General features: G+C 41.1%; 1 protein-coding gene across 1 annotated transcript; it reads right to left on the bottom strand.

Moving 5' to 3' along the window:
* Window positions 1-4,168: 4,168 nt before the first annotated feature.
* Window positions 4,169-6,916, bottom strand: LOC128646945 (zinc finger protein 862-like). The gene is made up of 6 exons (XM_053699755.1): window positions 6,696-6,916; window positions 6,517-6,576; window positions 5,877-6,414; window positions 5,303-5,532; window positions 4,998-5,230; window positions 4,169-4,776 (listed from the first exon to the last, which is right to left on the bottom strand). The coding sequence occupies exons 1-6, from the start codon at window positions 6,914-6,916 to the stop codon at window positions 4,169-4,171; spliced, it is 1,890 nt and encodes a 629-aa protein (XP_053555730.1).
* Between the last annotated feature and the right edge of the window lie 11,007 nt (window positions 6,917-17,923).

Below are 17,923 nucleotides of genomic sequence, written 5' to 3' on the forward strand. Positions count from 1 at the left end.
AATGCGAGCTCAATCCTATTGACTGATTGGATCAGCCAATAGGATGAAAGCTCAATCCTATTGGCTGATTGCAACAGCCAATAGGATTTTTTCCACCTTAATTCCGATTGGCTGATAGAATTCTATCAGCTATTCTGAATCTAAGGGACGCCATCTTGGATGACGTCATTTAAAGGGAAACTTAATTGTTCAGAAGATGTCAGAAGAAGAGGATGCTCCGCGCCAGATATCTTGAAAATGGAGCCGCTCCACGCCGGATGGATGAAGATAGAAAATGCTGTCTGGATGAAGACTTCTGCCGGTTTCGCTGAGGACTTCTGCCGCTTCGTTGAGGATGGATGTCGGGTCTTCAAAAACTGTAAGTGGATCTTCGGGGGTTAGTGTTAGGTTTTTTTAAGGGTTTATTTCGTGGGTTTTATTTTTAGGTTAGGGACTTTGGGCGGAAAAACAGCTAAATGCCATTTTAAGGGCAATGCTCATCCAAATGCCCTTTTCAGGGCAATGGGGAGCTTAGGTTTTTTAGATAGGTTTTTATTTGGGGGGTTGGTTGTGTGGCTGGTGGGTTTTAAGGGCCATTGGTAGTTTATTGTAGGCTAAGTTTTTTTTATTTTGGGGGGGCTTTTTTATTTTCATAGGGCTATTAGATTAGGTGTAATTAGTTTTAATATTTGATCATTTAGTTTTATTTTGATCATTTAGTTGTTAGTTTTTTGTAACTTTGTGTTTTTTATTTTGTGTAACTTAGTTGCTAGTTTTTTGTAATTTAGTAATATTTAATAGTAGATTTAAATAATTTGAGTAGGATTAGGTTTTTAAATATGTAATATAGTTCATTTAAATGTTAGTTTAATGTAATTTTAGTATAATAGTTAGGGTAGGTTAATAAATAGTTTAATATAGTTTAATGTAATTGTAGTATAATAGTTAGGGTAGGTTAATTAGTAGTTTAATATAGTTTAATGTAATTGTAGTATAATAGTTAGTGTAGGGTAATTAATAGTTTAATATAGTTTATTTTAATTCTAAAGATGTTTAAATTTATTATAAGATAGGGATGAGTTAATATTTAATGTAAATTTAGCGGGTTGTTAGGTTTAAGGGTTAATAGCTTAATTAAGTTTATGGCGGTGTGGGGGGCTGGTGGTTTAGGGGTTAATAGGTTTGGTAAGTGGTAGTGATGTGGGAGGCCAGGGGTTTTGGGGTTAATACATTTATTTAGTTGCGGCGGGGTCCAGGAGCGGCGGTTTAGGGGTTAATACATTTATTTAGTTGCGGTGGGGTCCGGGGAGCGGCAGGATAGGGGTTAATACATTTATTTAGGTGGCGGCGGGGTCCGGGAGCGGCGAAATAGGGGTTAATCACATTATGTAGGTGGCGGCGATGTCAGGGGCGGCAGATTAGGGGTGTTTAGACTCGGGGCTTATGTTAGGGTGTTAGGTGTAAACGTAACTTTAATTCTACCATAGAAATCAATGGGATAGCTGGCAGCATCGAACATAAGCTTTCGCTGCTTTCAGCCTCCCATTGATTCCTATGGCATCTGCGGCCTCCAGGGTGGTTCGAAAACCAGGTATGCTGGGCCGGAATAGTGGCGAGCGTACCTGTTAGAACTTTGATAACGAGCAAAGTTGTCAGATAGTGCCGAATTTGTATTTGGAACATCTGTACAGACGTAAGGATCGATCTGTGTCGGATTGAGACCGGCGGATCGTATGTTACATCACAAATTTCAACTTTTGCCAGTCTGTAGGCTTTTGATAATTAGGGCGAATCAAGCTCGCCACAATTACTCTGCGGAATTCCAGCGTATTTGCGGTTGACGACTTGATAAATAGGCCTCATGGTCTGAACTTCCAATGAGTAGTAGATTTTTTCTGACAAATTTAAAATTATATATATTTCCACTCGCCCTGTATCATGTGAAAACCATCAGCCAATCAAACAAATGCATATATGTATATTCTGTGAATTCTTGCACATGCTCAGTAGGAGCTGGTGACTCAAAAGTGTAAATATAAAAAGTCTGTGCAGATTTTGTTAATGGGTGTAAATTGGAAAGTTGTTTAAAATTGCATGCTCTATGTGAACCATTAAAGTTTAATTTTGACTTGAGTGTCCCTTTAAGCATAGCAGGGGTTAAAGAGTACAGCAAAGGAAATCCTTTTTCCACATATTTTTTACTCACTATAATTTAAATGGAGACTGGTTTAAATGTAGCAGAAATCAGAACATTTAGACTTTTTTTTACCTTTCCTTAACAATGGAGGGGGCAGACTTGGCTTTTTAAGTGGCTATGATACATTTTCTTGAGTTCTTTGGCAGTCAGTCGAGGTAGATGATTTTTCGCAGCTTGTGGCTTTTGCAGAAGGCAGTGGGTGGCAGAGAAAAAGTGCAGACAAATTCTGCTTCTCTTGCTTCAGTCTCTACTGACCCTGCCTATCTTGTTTCTAATTCACTCATATAGTCCAGATCTTCTCAAGCTAAAAATTGTCTGACTGTTTTACTCAAACAATGAAAACATATTTTTTTCCCTTGTTAGATCACTATGTAAAGTGCATGTTATATTTTTTATTTTGCAAAATATATACACTGCGCGTATGCATTTGATATTATTACAAATTTGCATGGGTTTACAACTGTGTAGACTGCACACGCACAGTACAGATAACATATAGTAAAAATAATTTTTTTTATTTATGTTTTTTATTGTTTGCCAGTTCATCTATTAATTATTTAATCTCACAAACATACACACTTGCGCACAGACACCAACACACGCGTATATATTTATAATATATATACTGTACATACAGTGGGGCCTATTTATTAAAGGTCTTGCAGACCTGATCCGACAGTGCGGATCAGGTCTGCAAGACCTCGCTGAATGCGGAGAGCAATACGCTCTCCGCATTTAACATTGCACCAGCAGCTCACAAGAGCTGCTGGTGCAACGCAGCCCCCTGCTGACTCGCGGCCAATGGGAAGCCAGCAGGGAGCTGTCAATCAACCCAATCGTACTCGATCAGGTTGATTTCCGGCAATTCCTGTCCGCCTGCTCAGAGCAGGCGGACAGGGTTATGGAGCAGCGGTCTTTAGACCGCTGCTTCATAACTTGTGTTTCTGGCGAGTCTGAAGACTCGCCAGAAACACGAGCCCACAAGCTCCGTACGGAGCTTGATAAATGGGCCCCAGTATTTCACAAAAGTGAGTACACCCCTTACATTTTTGTAAATATTTTATTATATCTTTTCATGTGACAACACTGAAGAAAGGACACTTTGCAACAATGTAAAGTAGTGAGTGTACAGCCTGTATAACAGTGTAAATTTGCTATCCCCTCAAAATAACTCAACACACAGCTATTAATGTCTAATCGTTGGCAAAAAAATGAGTACACCCCTAAGTGGAAATGTCCAAATTGGGCCCAACGTGTAAATATTTTGTGTGGCCACCATTATTTTACAGCACTGCCTTAACCCTCTTGGGCATGGAGTTAACCAGAGCTTCATAGGTTGCCACTGGCGTCCTTTTCCACTCCTCCATGACAACATCACGGAACTGGTGGATGTTAGACACCTTGCGCTCCCCCACCTTCCGTTTGAGGATGCCCACAGATGCTCAATAGGGTTTAGGTCTGGAGACATGCTTGGCCAGTCCATCACCTTTACCATCAGCTTCTTTAGCAAGGCAGGGGTCATCTTGGAGGTGTGTTTGGGGTCAGCCCAGTCTCTGAAGGGAGGGGATCATGCTATGCTTCAGTATGTCACAGTACATGTTAGCATCAGGGCCTATGATTACCCAAAAACTGAACTCGCCCATTGGGCGAATAACTGCGAAAAATTACCAGCCCGCAGGAAAATTTACTCGCCCGTGCGCATTCTGCATATGTGTACATTATACATTAAAAAGGACAAAAGACACCTTGTTGTTATAATCTCACAAACCTGTATTCTTTATTTTTGTATACATTCCTGACATTGGTCCAATTATACAGTCATTGAACTATGGAATAGTGCGAAATTAGACTTTTAGTGAACTAGTATTGATATATTTTAAGCAAATTTGAAAATAAAATTAGTAACTGAGCCTCAGCCATTGTATTGAAGTCAATACAGAAAGTAACTGATCTATGCTGCACATGAAACATTGTTGAAACTGTTAACAGATGTCAATCTGAGTCAGAGTGCTCTGGGAAGTTCAACTCACAATCATAAACCTCATTAAGTCTTGACACTTCAAACTCTTCTGCTTGCTCCTCATCATTTTCAAGATGATCAAAAGGGATTGGAACCTCTGCAACCTCAGCAATTACTAAATTTGATGTTTCATTTGTAGACCTTTTGTATGTGACATTTCTCTTTCTTGGTCCTGCTGTTGCCCAATGCCTTACTGCATCACTTGGATCAAATTGATCTACTGGTGCAGAATGAAGGTTTACAATCATTAAATCTGACAATGTTGAAGTTATGAGGGAGGAGCGCCAGTCACTTTTGATCATCTTCATTTTGGAAAAGCCTCTTTCACATTCTGATGTGCTGACTGGCAAGGTTAGGATCAAGTCCATCAAACTCAGAAGATGGCCACATTTATCTCCGAATTCTCTGTTGAGTTCAGGCCAGGTGACCGTTTTCAGCTTCTTCTCCCAGTCATTCTTGTTATACAAACTAGTCTTAAGAACTGTCCATTCATTCACTATTTCCCTACAACTAACACCCTGTGCCTCTAGTACTGGTTGAAACTGACTGGTCAGAGTTACAATGTCTTCATTGCCAAAGTCTGGAAGAAAGAAAACAAGAAATTCCTTGCAAACATGTTTGATGCATATTTTTTTTGCTCTACTAAAATAAACTATACTAATTAGGACATATTAAACAAAATAAATGTATATTTCATATTAAACAAAATATATGTAATTCATATATTTTTGTTTAATATGTCCTAATAATATTTTACATGATTAGAGAACATCTCTAATTACATTTTAAATGTAGAAATACCTTCTGAGTTTTCTTTGTCAGGCCATGTTTTGAAGGATGTCACCGATGTTGCCTGAAGAACTCCTTCTTCAATGTCTTCAAAGCGATCTTCAAAGCTGGACTGTATTGCTTCCAGAAACTTCTTTTTTGAACTCTTGAAGGCATCATTCTTTCCTTTCAACTCAACTCCTTCAAACCTTGCTGTGCCTTCTTCATCATACTGAATAGAATGAAGAAGTGACCCAGGTACAGGCCTGGAACATATATGAACATAAGAACAAAACCTCTTATAGAACAAAACAACAACAAAACAAAAAAGTACATACCTCTCTTTCAGAGCGATCAGTATTTTTTTTGTCACTTCCAAACTGTTGTGGACATCTGCAACACTTGCATTTCGGTTCTGAAGAGTGTTGGACAAGTTGCATAGCTGTAAAAGCACATCATACATGAAACAAGCATACTGGACCATTGACAGACTTGTAGCAGCTCTGTAAAAGCATCTAGCCTTTGCTTGCTGTTCTCCTCTCACACCTTTTGCATCAGGAGATTGGACCTAGAAATAAAGTAGTATACAATACATAATTCCCCATTGCTCATTTTTTATTCTTTCTTTCTCTCTCTCTCTCTCTCTCTCTCTCTCTCTCTGGGATTTGGTTTCTCAATTTTGAGAGACAGAGAGAGGGAGGGAGAGCTAGAGAAAGGCAGAGAGAGTGAATGACAGCAGCACAGGAGAGATAAAAGGAATAAGAGGTAGGGGGAAAGGGACAGATAGTGAGGAACAGGAGTGGGGAGGGTGAAATGGAGGGAGAGAAAAGGGGGCTTGAGAGACATGGGGAGAAAGCAAGGGAAGGCTGGAGAGATAGAGATAGCAGAGGGAAGGGGCAGAGGTCTACATACCTGATCAAGATGTTGTATAATTGCTTTGTAACCTTTGAGGAAATGGTCAAGTGCACGCCAGAAGTGGCCTACCCATCGTGTCCCATCTGCTCGTGTAGGCAATAGTGGCCTCATTTTCAAAGAAGCATAGCTGTTCTTAAGATTTGCACGGTTGAGTGCTGACTTGTGATAAAATAAATATAACCCTAGAAGTAGATCCTTTAACTTCTGATGACTCTCATTATTGGCTGCTGTGTCCCTGACACTGAGCTCCAAGCGGTGACTCATGCAGTGAATTGCAACAACATGCTTTCTCTGTCCTTTTAGCTTCTGCACAACTCCTCCATTTTTTCCCAGCATCACTGCTGCTCCATCAGTGCCTATTGCAACTAGTTTCTCCTTCCACGACTGGTCAAGGTGTTGTGTAACTGCTGCATTTACTGCCTGAGAAATGGTTTCAGCATCAGCCTTTTCAACTGACTGCAAAGCCACAAATCTTGTGTGTACCTTGCCTTCTATTGCAAATCTAGCATAAATAATTTCTTCCTCCACCACTGCACTATCAACTGAACCATCACACAAGACTGCAACAAACTTGGCAGCTGCATATTTTCTTTTTGTATGTTTTCTTTCTTCCTGTGCAATAAAGTGTACAAATGACCGTGCTGATATGGCATTAAGATAGGTATCTCCCACATCCAGACCCTTCATTTTGTCAAGTCTGTAGAAACAAAATAGTCAAGAGATAAAAATTAGCATTTGGGATATAAAAAAGTAATATAAACCAAGCACACAGTTATAGGGAAAAGTCAAACAAATAAAAACATACACTTTACTTACTTGCACAAATCTGGAAAGTCAGAGAAAGGCCTCGATTTAATGGCAAGGAGATGAGCGTTGCGAAACAGTAGTTTTAGTTTCTCTGTCTGTGCCTTTGTCATGGTAGCGATTGCCTGTCCAGCAGGTGTTTCAGTCTGCTTTAATTTTCGGTTTGACTCACACTGGACACTCCACAGATGACCTGATGAAAGCTCATGTGATCGAATACCTTCAAGTTTCATTGTGCTGGTACCTTCCACAAATGCATTCCGTTTGTTTGAAAATGCCTGGCATACACTACATAGCATAATCTGTTTTGAGCTGTTGTACACAAGCCACTCTCTCTTTTCCCCCTTATCATTAATCATCCAGCTGTCTTTGAATTGTCTCTCTCTCTTTTCCTTTTCATATTGTCTGGCCCTTTCTCTCTTTTCTGCATCATCTACCTTCTTCTTCTTTGATGGTTCACTGACATTATTAAGATAGCGCCACATCATATAGCCATCACTTTGAAATGGAACAGGATTTATCAGTACCTGAGCTGCAGTGTCTGCTACCGGTATTCTGCTCCCAAAAAAATAGTGCGTATGCTGTGACATTGCTAAGGTAACTTCCAGAAGCATGGTCGGTATGTCAGTAAAATATACAGTAATGCAAACCTGAGCAGCACTTTCTTTCATTATTTCCGCTGCTATTGTAGTCCATACAAAATCGTGCATCAGCTGCAACATCGCTAACAAGGTGCCCCACAAAACATAAAGTGTCTGCCGTTAACGAGGAGCTTTGCTGTGACATCAATGTATCATCCGGAACACAAGCTTGTATCAATACTCCCAAATAAAAGTGCGTATGCTCCCTAAAAACACTGTACGCCCTGATGTGACATCACTAACAACGGACAAGCAAGCTAGATGGAAATAAATGCGCTGCGCAAGATAGATGGAATTAATGCGCTGCGCTAGTATTGCTAGTAGTAGTGTTAAGGCGCTGCAAAAATTGTGCGGGAAATAGTGCGGCTGCAGTATGAATAAAAAAGAACACATTTTGCCCCCCAAAAAATAGTGTAAAGCTGCCAATGGTGAGATCGCCAGCCGGGCTGGTAAACTGTAAATTTTACTTGCCCGCAGGAATTTTTACTCGCCATTGGCGACCGGACCGGTCTATTCATATGCGCTGTAGCATTCATGGTTCCCTCAATTAACTGTAGCTCCCCAGTGCCGGCAGCACTCATGCAGGCCCAGGCCATGACACCCCTATCACCATGCTTGACTGTAGGCAAGACACACTTGTCTTTGTACTCCTTACCTGGTTGCCGCCACAAACGCTTGACACCATCTGAACCAAATAAGTTTATCTTGGTCTCATCTGCCCACAGGACTTGGTTCCAGTAATCCATGTCCTTAGTCTGCTTGTCTTCAGCAAACTGTTTGCTGGCTTTCTTGTGCATCATCTTTAGAAGAGGCTTCCTTCTGGTACGACAGCCATGCAGACCAGTTTGATGCAGTGTGTGGGGTATGGTCTGAACACTGACAGGCTGACACCCCACCCCTTCAACCTCTGCAGCAATGCTGGCAGCACTCATACGTCTATTTCCCAAAGACAACCTCTGGATATGACGCTGAGAACGTGCACTCAACTTCTTTGGTTGACCATGGCGAGACCTGTTCTGAGTGGAACCTGTCCTGTGAAACCACTGTATGGTCTTGTCCACTGTATGGTCTTGTCCATCGGATCATGTCGGACAGACACATAATAAATAGGCCCCATAGTATCTCAGGGGTACAATATAAAATTCAAATATTGTCCTCCCAAGGGCAGATATCTCCTCTCAAGGTTATCTGCGGATCAGGTAAAAAGAGAGGCGTTCTTAAAGTGCGTTCAGGACCTTTCCTCCCTGGGACTCATTGTTCCGGTTCCAGTAAAAGACCAGGGTGTAGGATTTTATTTAAATCTGTTTGTGGTTCCCAAAAGAGAGTGAACTTTTTGACCCATTTTAGATCTAAAGTGTCTCAACAAGTTTCTCAGGGTTCCTCCCTTTAAAATAGAAGCCATTCGTTCCATTTTTACATTGGTCCAAGAGGGTCAGTTCATGACGACCATAGACCTGATGGATGCGTATCTTCATGTTTCCATCCACAGGGATGATCATCAGTTTCTGAGATTCGCTTTTCTAGACAAGCACTATTAGTTTGTGGCTCTTCCGTTTGGTCTTGCCACAGCCCCCAGCATCTATTCAAAGGTTCTGGGGGCTCTCTTGGCAGTTGTCAGGTCTCGGAATTGCGGTGGCTCCTTACCTTGACAACATTTTGGTTCAGGCGCCATCTTTTCAACAAGCAAACTCTCGTACAGAGATCTTGTTGTCTTTTCTACGTTCCCATGGATGGAAAGTGAATCTGGAATAGAGTTCCCTTGTACCAGCTACAAGGGTGGTTTTCTTAGGGCCCATCATCGATTCCCCATCTATGAAAATTTTTCTGACGGAGGTCAGAAGATCCAAGCTTCTCTCTACTTGCCTCTCTCTACAGTCTACTGTTCGGCCATCAGTGGCTCAATGTATGGAGGTAATTGGTCTGATGGTAGCTTCCATGGACATCATTCCCTTTGCTCAAATCCATTTGAGAGCTCTGCAGTTATACATGCTCAGACAATGGAACGGAGACCTTTCGGATCTATCTCAGAGGATAGATCTAGAGCAGTTGACAAGGGACTCTCTCTCGTGGTGGATTTCTCAGGATCATCTGTCTCAGGGCACATGCTTCTGGAGACCCTCCTTGGTGATTGTGACCACGGATGTCAGCCTGCTAGGCTGGGGAGCAGTCTGGGACTCATTAAAGGCTCAGGACCTATTGTCTCGGGAGGTGTTTTCTCTCCCAATAAACATTTTGGAATTGAGAGGGATCTACAATGCTCTGATGGCCTGGCCTCAGTTGTCCTTAGCCCGGTTTATTAGGTTCCAGTCGGACAACATCACCTCAGTGGCTTATATCAACCACCAGGGAGGAACTCCGAGTTCCTTGGCCGTAAAGGAGGTGACTCGCATTTTGCAGCGGGCGGAAGCTCACACTTCTTCTGCCTTCTTCTTTCTGCATTCACATTACAGGAGTGGATAACTGGGAGGCAGATTTCCTGAGCAGACAAACCTTTCATCCTGGGGAGTGGGCTCTCCATCCAGAGGTGTTCTCCAGGTTAATCCTCAAGTGGGGGGTACCGGAATTGGATATGATGGCGTCTCGTCAGAACTTCAAGCTTCCAAGGTATGGTTCAAGATCAAGAGATCCCCAGGCCGCTCTGATAGATGCTCTGGTGGTTCCTTGGGATTTCGGTCTAGCATACCTATTTCCTCCGTTTATGCTTCTTCCACGAGTTATTGCTCGTATCAAACAGTAGAGGGCATCTGTAATTCTGATAGCTCCTGCATGGCGTCGCAGGATCTGGTTTGCAGACCTAGTGAAGATGTCATCTCTTACTCCTTGGAGATTACCTCTGAGGAAGGACCTTCGTTTCTCTGAAGTTGACTGCTTGGCGATTGAACGTTTCGTTCTGGCTAAACACGGTTTTCTGAGTCAGTCATTGATACTATAATTCAGGCTTGCAAGCCTGTTAGTCGTAAGATTTACCATAAGGTATGGCATAAATACCTATATTGGTGTGACTCAAAGGGCTACTCTTGGAGTAGGGTCAAGATTCCTAGAATTTTGTCTTTTTCTCTAGGATGGTCTGGAGAAAGGGTTGTCAGTCAGTTCTCTGAAAGGTCAGATTTCTGCATTATCTATTCTTTTACATAAGCGTCTGGCAGATGTGCCTGTGTTTAAACCTAATACTCCTCCTTGGAGTCTTAATCTAGTTCTTAGAGTTTGGCAGCAGGCTCAATTTGAGCCAATGCATTCCATAGATATTAAGCTGTTATCTTGGAAGGTTTTGTTTCTTATTGCTATTTCTTCTGCTCGGGGAGTTTCTGAACTCTTGGCTTTGCAGTGCGATTCACCTTACCTTATTTTTCATGCCGATAAGGCGGTCCTTCGTACTAAATTGGGGTTTCTTCCTAAGGTGGTTTCGGATAGAAATATTAATCAGAAATTGTTGTTCCTTCTTTCTGTCGTAATCCTTCCTCTCTAAGGAACGTCTGTTGCACAACTTGAATGTGGTGCACACTCTAAAATTCTACCTAAGGATTTTCGACAGTCTTCTGCCCTGTTTGTTTGTTTCTCTGGAAAGCGTAAGGGTCAGAAGGCTACTTCTACTTCTCTTTCCCTCTGGTTGAGAAGTATGGTGTCAGGGTTTTTCCCTGTTGTGTTTGCCATGTGCTGCTGGCAGCCATTTTACTCACCTCTCTTCCTGACTTGGTGCATTGTGGGGGATGCTGCTCACTTCCTGCACTTCCTTTTATGGCCAGACTGTTGTGCATCATCCATGTGAGACAGGATGCAGTCCCAGAATTGTGATGTCATCATTTATTATTTAAAGGGCCTCTGTTCAGTATGCTTTGCCTTTGCGTTGTCTGAGACCTGTTTGTGAGAGTTCCTGTGTATTACCTGGCTGCCTGACGTCCTTCCTGGTTCCTGATCCCTGGCTTGTTCTTGACTCTGCTGTTCTCCTTGTTCCTGATTCCGGCTCGTCTTGACTATTCGCTTTGGCTCCTGACTCGGCTCGTCTGACTACCAGCTCTGGTTTTGACTCCTGGCTTGTTATTTGACTTGTGGATATTTTATATTTTTTGCTATTAATAAAGGTGTGATTATTTTTGCACTTCTCGTCTCAGTCTGATTCCTGGCACCCTGACATATGGTTCGTTTTGCTTATGAGACTTCTGGACAGCAGCCTCCTGAGAGACTTACAGCTCATTCCACTTTTCTCTTCTTGGGCTTTCAAAATTGAAGCTTCTGTGAAACAAATTTGCAGGGCTGCAACTTGGTCCTCTCTGCATACTTTTTCCAAATTATACAAATTTGATTTGTTTGCCTCGGCTGAGGCTTCTTTTAGGAGAAAGGTTCTTCAAGCGGTGGTGCCTTCTGTTTAGGTCTACCTGTCTTGTTCTCCCCCCTGTTCATTTCGTGTCCTATAGCTTGGGTATTGGTTCCCACTAGTAATTGGAATGACGTCAACAACTCTTCATGTCTTAGGAAAGAAAACAAACTTTATGCTTACCTGATACATTTCTTTCTTTCCGGATATGGAGAGTCCACGAATCTTAGGCACCTCTACACATTTGTGTTATTTTCTTTTTCCATTTCCCTTCGGCTGAATGACGGGGGGTTATGGGTAAGGGAAGTGACACTTAACAGCTTTGCTGTGGTGCTCTTTACCTCCTCCTACTGGTCAGGAGTTGAATATCCCACTAGTAATTGGAATGATGTTGTAGACTCTCCATGTCCGGAAAGAAAGAAATTTATTAGGTAAGCATACATTTTGTTTTTATTTTTTAAATATATATATATATATATATATATATATTTTAATATAATATATATATATGAATATATATTTAAAAATACAAGGAACGGGGGGCGTGTCCAGGCTATGGCCTAAGATGGCCGCTAAATGGGGAGCTCTGCAACATAGCGTTACAATCCGCCTGTAGCCTAAAGATTTCATAGCCATCCAGTACAAAATTATATTGTAGGAGACAGAGGACATTCATCTAACTGGATTTAAGCAAAAATAATCTTCTTTACTAAGACAGAACTGCCCAAACTGGACCGCTGAGTGTCTCTGGCGGCCTCTAAGGAGTGAGACTCCAGCTCCCCCCCCCCCCCCCCCCCCCGGGAAAACCGGGTTTGCAGAGATTGCAGAAATCCTCTGCCTAACATATCATGGAGGAGGACCTTTACTTCAAGATTCAAGCCCTGTTTGCTGAATCTGACCTGCTGATAAATCGCAGATTCGACCGCCTCATGGCAATAACAGGTGCCCTTATAGAGACGCTTCCTGGGCCTACTAAAGAGGGGCTGGCAACTACAAGTGTGCAGTGTGGCGCAGAACAACGGTGAAATGAGAGTTCATATGATAGAGCCGCCCTATTGGAGAGAGAGAGGAGAGAAGCCAACCCTGAAGAGGAAACCTTGGGAGACGACGGCAAGGCAGTCGGAGCTCCCTCAGACCGGAGTCTGCTTGAGGGGATAATTGCGACTGGAGGGGCTGTTACCAGCAGGCAAAAACCTATGGAGGCACAGAGCGGACTCCTCGCTGCAGATTCCCAGACCACCGTTGCCTGCTGGGTCACATGGGGGAGAGCGGCCGACTCCCCAGTGATCAGTTATGCGGGTGAGAATTTGGGGCTGGCAGCCCCCTGCTGTTGTTTTATCATCCTGGAACCCTATAACGTACCGGTAGGTACCCAAGACTGGGACAGTAGTGTCAGAGTCGGGGTCGGCTGAAGAACTGGACATAAGGATGGACTCTAAGGGGCCAGGTCTGACTGATTATTCCTCTCATGAACTGCTCCCTCTCTTGCATTTATGCTTAATTTGGGCAATTACCCAGCAATGATTAGTGGGGGGGGGGATTATTATCGATTATAGAAACTAAATATGAGATGCATAGCTTATGGGTTATGATTACCTTTTTTGACTAGCTGCTGCAAATAGGTAAACCTCCTATGCTATAGATATAGATGTGTAAGGCCCAAGAGAGGCCTCTATGATGTGTTTCTGATGATATGTTAGTTCCTTCTCTTTCCTTCCATATATAGTTGTTATTAGCCACAGGGAAAAAAATATGCATAATTTGGGAAACTGTCCAGCAGTGATTATTGGGGGGGTTTATTGCAGACCATAGAAACTAAATATGAGATGTATACAGCAGCTTCTATAACATTGTGAGATGATAAGACATGTATAACTATAGTTATCTTTTCTGTAGATGATTACCCTTTTCGAGTAGCTGCTGCAAATAGGTAAACCTCCTATGCTATGGGAATAGATGTGTAAGGCCCAAAAGAGGCCTCTATGAGGTTAGGTGGTTAACATACTGACTGGTTTGATTAGACCCCCACAGTATTTGTTGTATATGTTCCTGAGGATATGTTAGTTAAAGCAGTATTACCTGATCAATTGATGTTATTATGTAAATGTTGTTCTATGGATCAGCTGAATACTCCAAGGACAAGCACAAGCCTGCACAAGGTTTTATTTTGGTTAGTAAATTTAGGCTTACACCCAACTAGATATTTGGAGTTGTTTTATTTGTCCTCTGTACATGCACTTATGTAAAAATGAGGTAATGCCCATGGCTTGAAGGTATACATTTAGACTGAGTTAAGTCCAGGTTATACAGCTACAAGGACATGCTTGTTCAGTTCACCTTGTAAAATGTAATGTATGTTAAATGGGCATGTTGCCATGATAGTTCTCTGTGAAGCTTTTATTCTTGTTTGCCATTTTACCTAAAAAAAAAAAAAAAACTGTAAAAAAAAATAATACAAGGAACATTTTATACTATGAAGAACATTGGAATGTAAAATATTTACAGTAAATACACAGTAAAACACTGCTTTAAGGTATTTGAGTGGAAAGGACTCCAAAGTGTGTGTGTGTGTGTATATATATATATATATATATATATATATATATATATATACAGGGAATGCAGAATTATTAGGCAAGTTGTATTTTTGAGGATTAATTTTATTATTGAACAACAACCATGTTCTCAATGAACCCAAAAAACTCATTAATATCAAAGCTGAATAGTTTTGGAAGTAGTTTTTAGTTTGTTTTTAGTTATAGCTATTTTAGGGGGATATCTGTGTGTGCAGGTGACTATTACTGTGCATAATTATTAGGCAACTTAACAAAAAACAAATATATACCCATTTCAATTATTTATTTTTACCAGTGAAACCAATATAACATCTCAACATTCACAAATATACATTTCTGACATTCAAAAACAAAACAGAAACAAATCAGTGACCAATATAGCCACCTTTCTTTGCAAGGACACTCAAAAGCCTGCCATCCATGGATTCTGTCAGTGTTTTGATCTGTTCACCATCAACATTGCGTGCAGCAGCAACCACAGCCTCCCAGACACTGTTCATAGAGGTGTACTGTTTTCCCTCCTTGTAAATCTCACATTTGATGATGGACCACAGGTTCTCAATGGGGTTCAGATCAGGTGAACAAGGAGGCCATGTCATTAGATTTTCTTCTTTTATACCCTTTCTTGCCAGCCACGCTGTGGAGTACTTGGACGCGTGTGATGGAGCATTGTCCTGCATGAAAATCATGTTTTTCTTGAAGGATGCAGACTTCTTCCTGTACCACTGCTTGAAGAAGGTGTCTTCCAGAAACTGGCAGTAGGACTGGGAGTTGAGCTTGACAACATCCTCAACCCGAAAAGGCCCCACAAGCTCATCTTTGATGATACCAGCCCAAACCAGTACTCCATCTCCACCTTGCTGGCGTCTGAGTCGGACTGGAGCTCTCTGCCCTTTACCAATCCAGCCACGGGCCCATCCATCTGGCCCATCAAGACTCACTCTCATTTCATCAGTCCATAAAACCTTAGAAAAATCAGTCTTGAGATATTTCTTGGCCCAGTCTTGACGTTTCAGCTTGTGTGTCTTGTTCAGTGGTGGTTGTCTTTCAGCCTTTCTTACCTTGGCCATGTCTCTGAGTATTGCACACCTTGTGCTTTTGGGCACTCCAGTGATGTTGCAGCTCTGAAATATGGCCAAACTGGTGGCAAGTGGCATCTTGGCAGCTGCACGCTTGACTTTTCTCAGTTCATGGGCAGTTATTTTGCGCCTTGGTTTTTCCACACGCTTCTTGCGACCCTGTTGACTATTTTGAATGAAACGCTTGATTGTTCGATGATCACGCTTCAGAAGCTTTGCAATTTTAAGAGTGCTGCATCCCTCTGCAAGATATCTCACTATTTTTGACTTTTCTGAGCCTGTCAAGTCCTTCTTTTGACCCATTTTGCCAAAGGAAAGGAAGTTGCCTAATAATTATGCACACCTGATATAGGGTGTTGATGTCATTAGACCACACCCCTTCTCATTACAGAGATGCACATCACCTAATATGCTTAATTGGTAGTAGGCTTTCGAGCCTATACAGCTTGGAGTAAGACAACATGCATAAAGAGGATGATGTGGTCAAAATACTCATTTGCCTAATAATTCTGCACTCCCTGTATATACACATATATGCATATATATATATATATATATATATATATATATATATATATATATATACACACAATATATACAGTTGTGCTCAAAACTTTTGATCAGCGTCAATTAGGTAGTTTCTACTGTCAGTATGATTTAAAAAGAGTAAACACAATTGATTGATAATAAATGGCTTCAGCCAAACACTAACCATGAGTGAAAGAAAAGTTTTTGTGTTATCATTTATATTCTCTGAAAAATGGCCAAGAAATCATAAATTCTGCCAGGATATGTAAACTTATGAGCACAACTGTATATATACACACACACACATACACACATATTTAGACATATGTAACACTTTATTTTAATGCATTTATGTTGTGTTTGTTGCACTTTTTTTCCCTCTAACTTTTACCCTTTACGCAAGGTCTAAACTTGCTCATGAGTTTACTTTCAACTTGTAATATGCAAACAAGGTAGCATGGGCACAATAACGATAGCGCACCACTTGTAATCTTGCCCATATTGTTTTTTATGTAAACTGTTCTGTAGGTGTTTGTTTTTTATATCCCATTAAAGAGTTCTTAGTTCCTATTTTTGTCTCTGCCTCCTGTTTTTGTTTTTTTAACAAATGCTGTATGTAAACTGTTCTGTAGGTGTTTGTTTTTTATGTCCCATTAAAGAGTTCTTAGTTCCTATTTTTGTCTCTGCCTCCTGTTTTTGCTTTTTTAACAAATGGTTGGCACATACGTTCCAAAGTTCACCTGGGATTATTCTTACTTTACATTTACAATATGTGTTATCTGAGTTTTCTGCCAATATGTATGTAAACTGTTCTGTAGGTGTTATGTTTTTTATGTCCCATTAAAGAGTTCTTAGTTCCTATTTTTGTCTCTGCCTCCTGTTTTAGTTTTTTTAACAAATGGTTGGCACATATCATGAAGTCACCAAGGTTTTATACTTTAATCTGATTTTTAGCCAGTCTGTTGAACTGTTAAATAGAGGGGGGAGCTTCAAGGCATATATTGTCTTCCTTTTGTATACAGAAGCTTCCCCTATATAACAGCTAAGCAGGTAGCAAGTCATTTGAGCAAGAAACCTGGCTGTAATATACATGTGTTGATATTAATAGAAACCCATAAACACACATTTTAGTTAACGATCTTCCTGATTAAGTATAATTTGGTAAGCAGAGTATAATGATTAGAGTTTGCTGTGGGGAGCTGAAGAATTCAGTTCATCCGCCAAATCATTCTTCCAGTTACAAAACATTTTGTATTGTTGGACAAACAGTAAGCAAGCCTGCCAGGAAAGAGCTGGCACCATTTACAGAGTGCTGTAGCAGTGGACAGCAGAAACACTGCTGCGTAATGATGCGGAGAAAACTATTAAATAGCCCCCCAGTAATAGTGGCAGTGAGTAATACTAAAGTAGAAAGTTGTGGATAGACAATGGGCTGCTCTGAGGTCTGTGCCAGCAATGTGGCCAAAAGGATAAAGACACGTGTACGTTCCAAAGTTCACCTGGGATTATTTTTACTTTACATTTACAATATGTGTTATCTGAGTTTACTGCCATTATGTATGTAAACTGTTCTGTAGGTGTTATGTTTTTGCTGTGGAACACTGTACTAGGGACATGTAACCCAATTTTTTTTCTTTCATGATTCCGATAGAGCATGCAATTTTAACACCTTGTGTCAGTTGGACGTACATTGTTTTTTAGAAGGCCACTAACTGGCAAACAATGGCAAAGACATGCAATTTTGCTATTTCTGAAAAAAAGGGGATCCCATATATGCATTTACAACCATTTGTCTTATGACTGCAATAGTTGTGTGTAAATAGTTTCAGTGAGAAACCCAAAGTTTGCAAAAAAGTTAACAATATTTTTATATTATCATATTTTGCGGCCAAATAGTGTCATCAAATATACTACAATGGCAGCAGTTTTGCAAGAATGTTATTAATTTGCAAGATCACTGGATGGCAGCACTATTTTCTACCGTGTAGTGCTCCAGCCACATACCTAGGTTCAACAAAGGGTAAGGTCCTTCAGCGTGTACATTAAATTAACAGAGACCAGTAGATGTAACAATATTTTTGGATCACCTGGGCCTAGTAGGTGT

This window comes from Bombina bombina, chromosome 2, assembly GCF_027579735.1.
Source record: "Bombina bombina isolate aBomBom1 chromosome 2, aBomBom1.pri, whole genome shotgun sequence".
In the NCBI taxonomy this organism is placed as follows: domain Eukaryota; kingdom Metazoa; phylum Chordata; class Amphibia; order Anura; family Bombinatoridae; genus Bombina; species Bombina bombina.

Excerpts from the sequence above, each read along its gene's own strand:
- LOC128646945 (XM_053699755.1), bottom strand. The coding sequence starts at position 6,916 with ATGAAACTTGAAGGTATTCGATCACATGAGCTTTCATCAGGTCATCTG. Across the intron at positions 5,231-5,302 it reads CTGATCGCTCTGAAAGAGAG|GCCTGTACCTGGGTCACTTC; the intron begins GTATGTACTTTT and ends TATATGTTCCAG. Across the intron at positions 4,777-4,997 it reads TGACAAAGAAAACTCAGAAG|ACTTTGGCAATGAAGACATT; the intron begins GTATTTCTACAT and ends TCTTTCTTCCAG.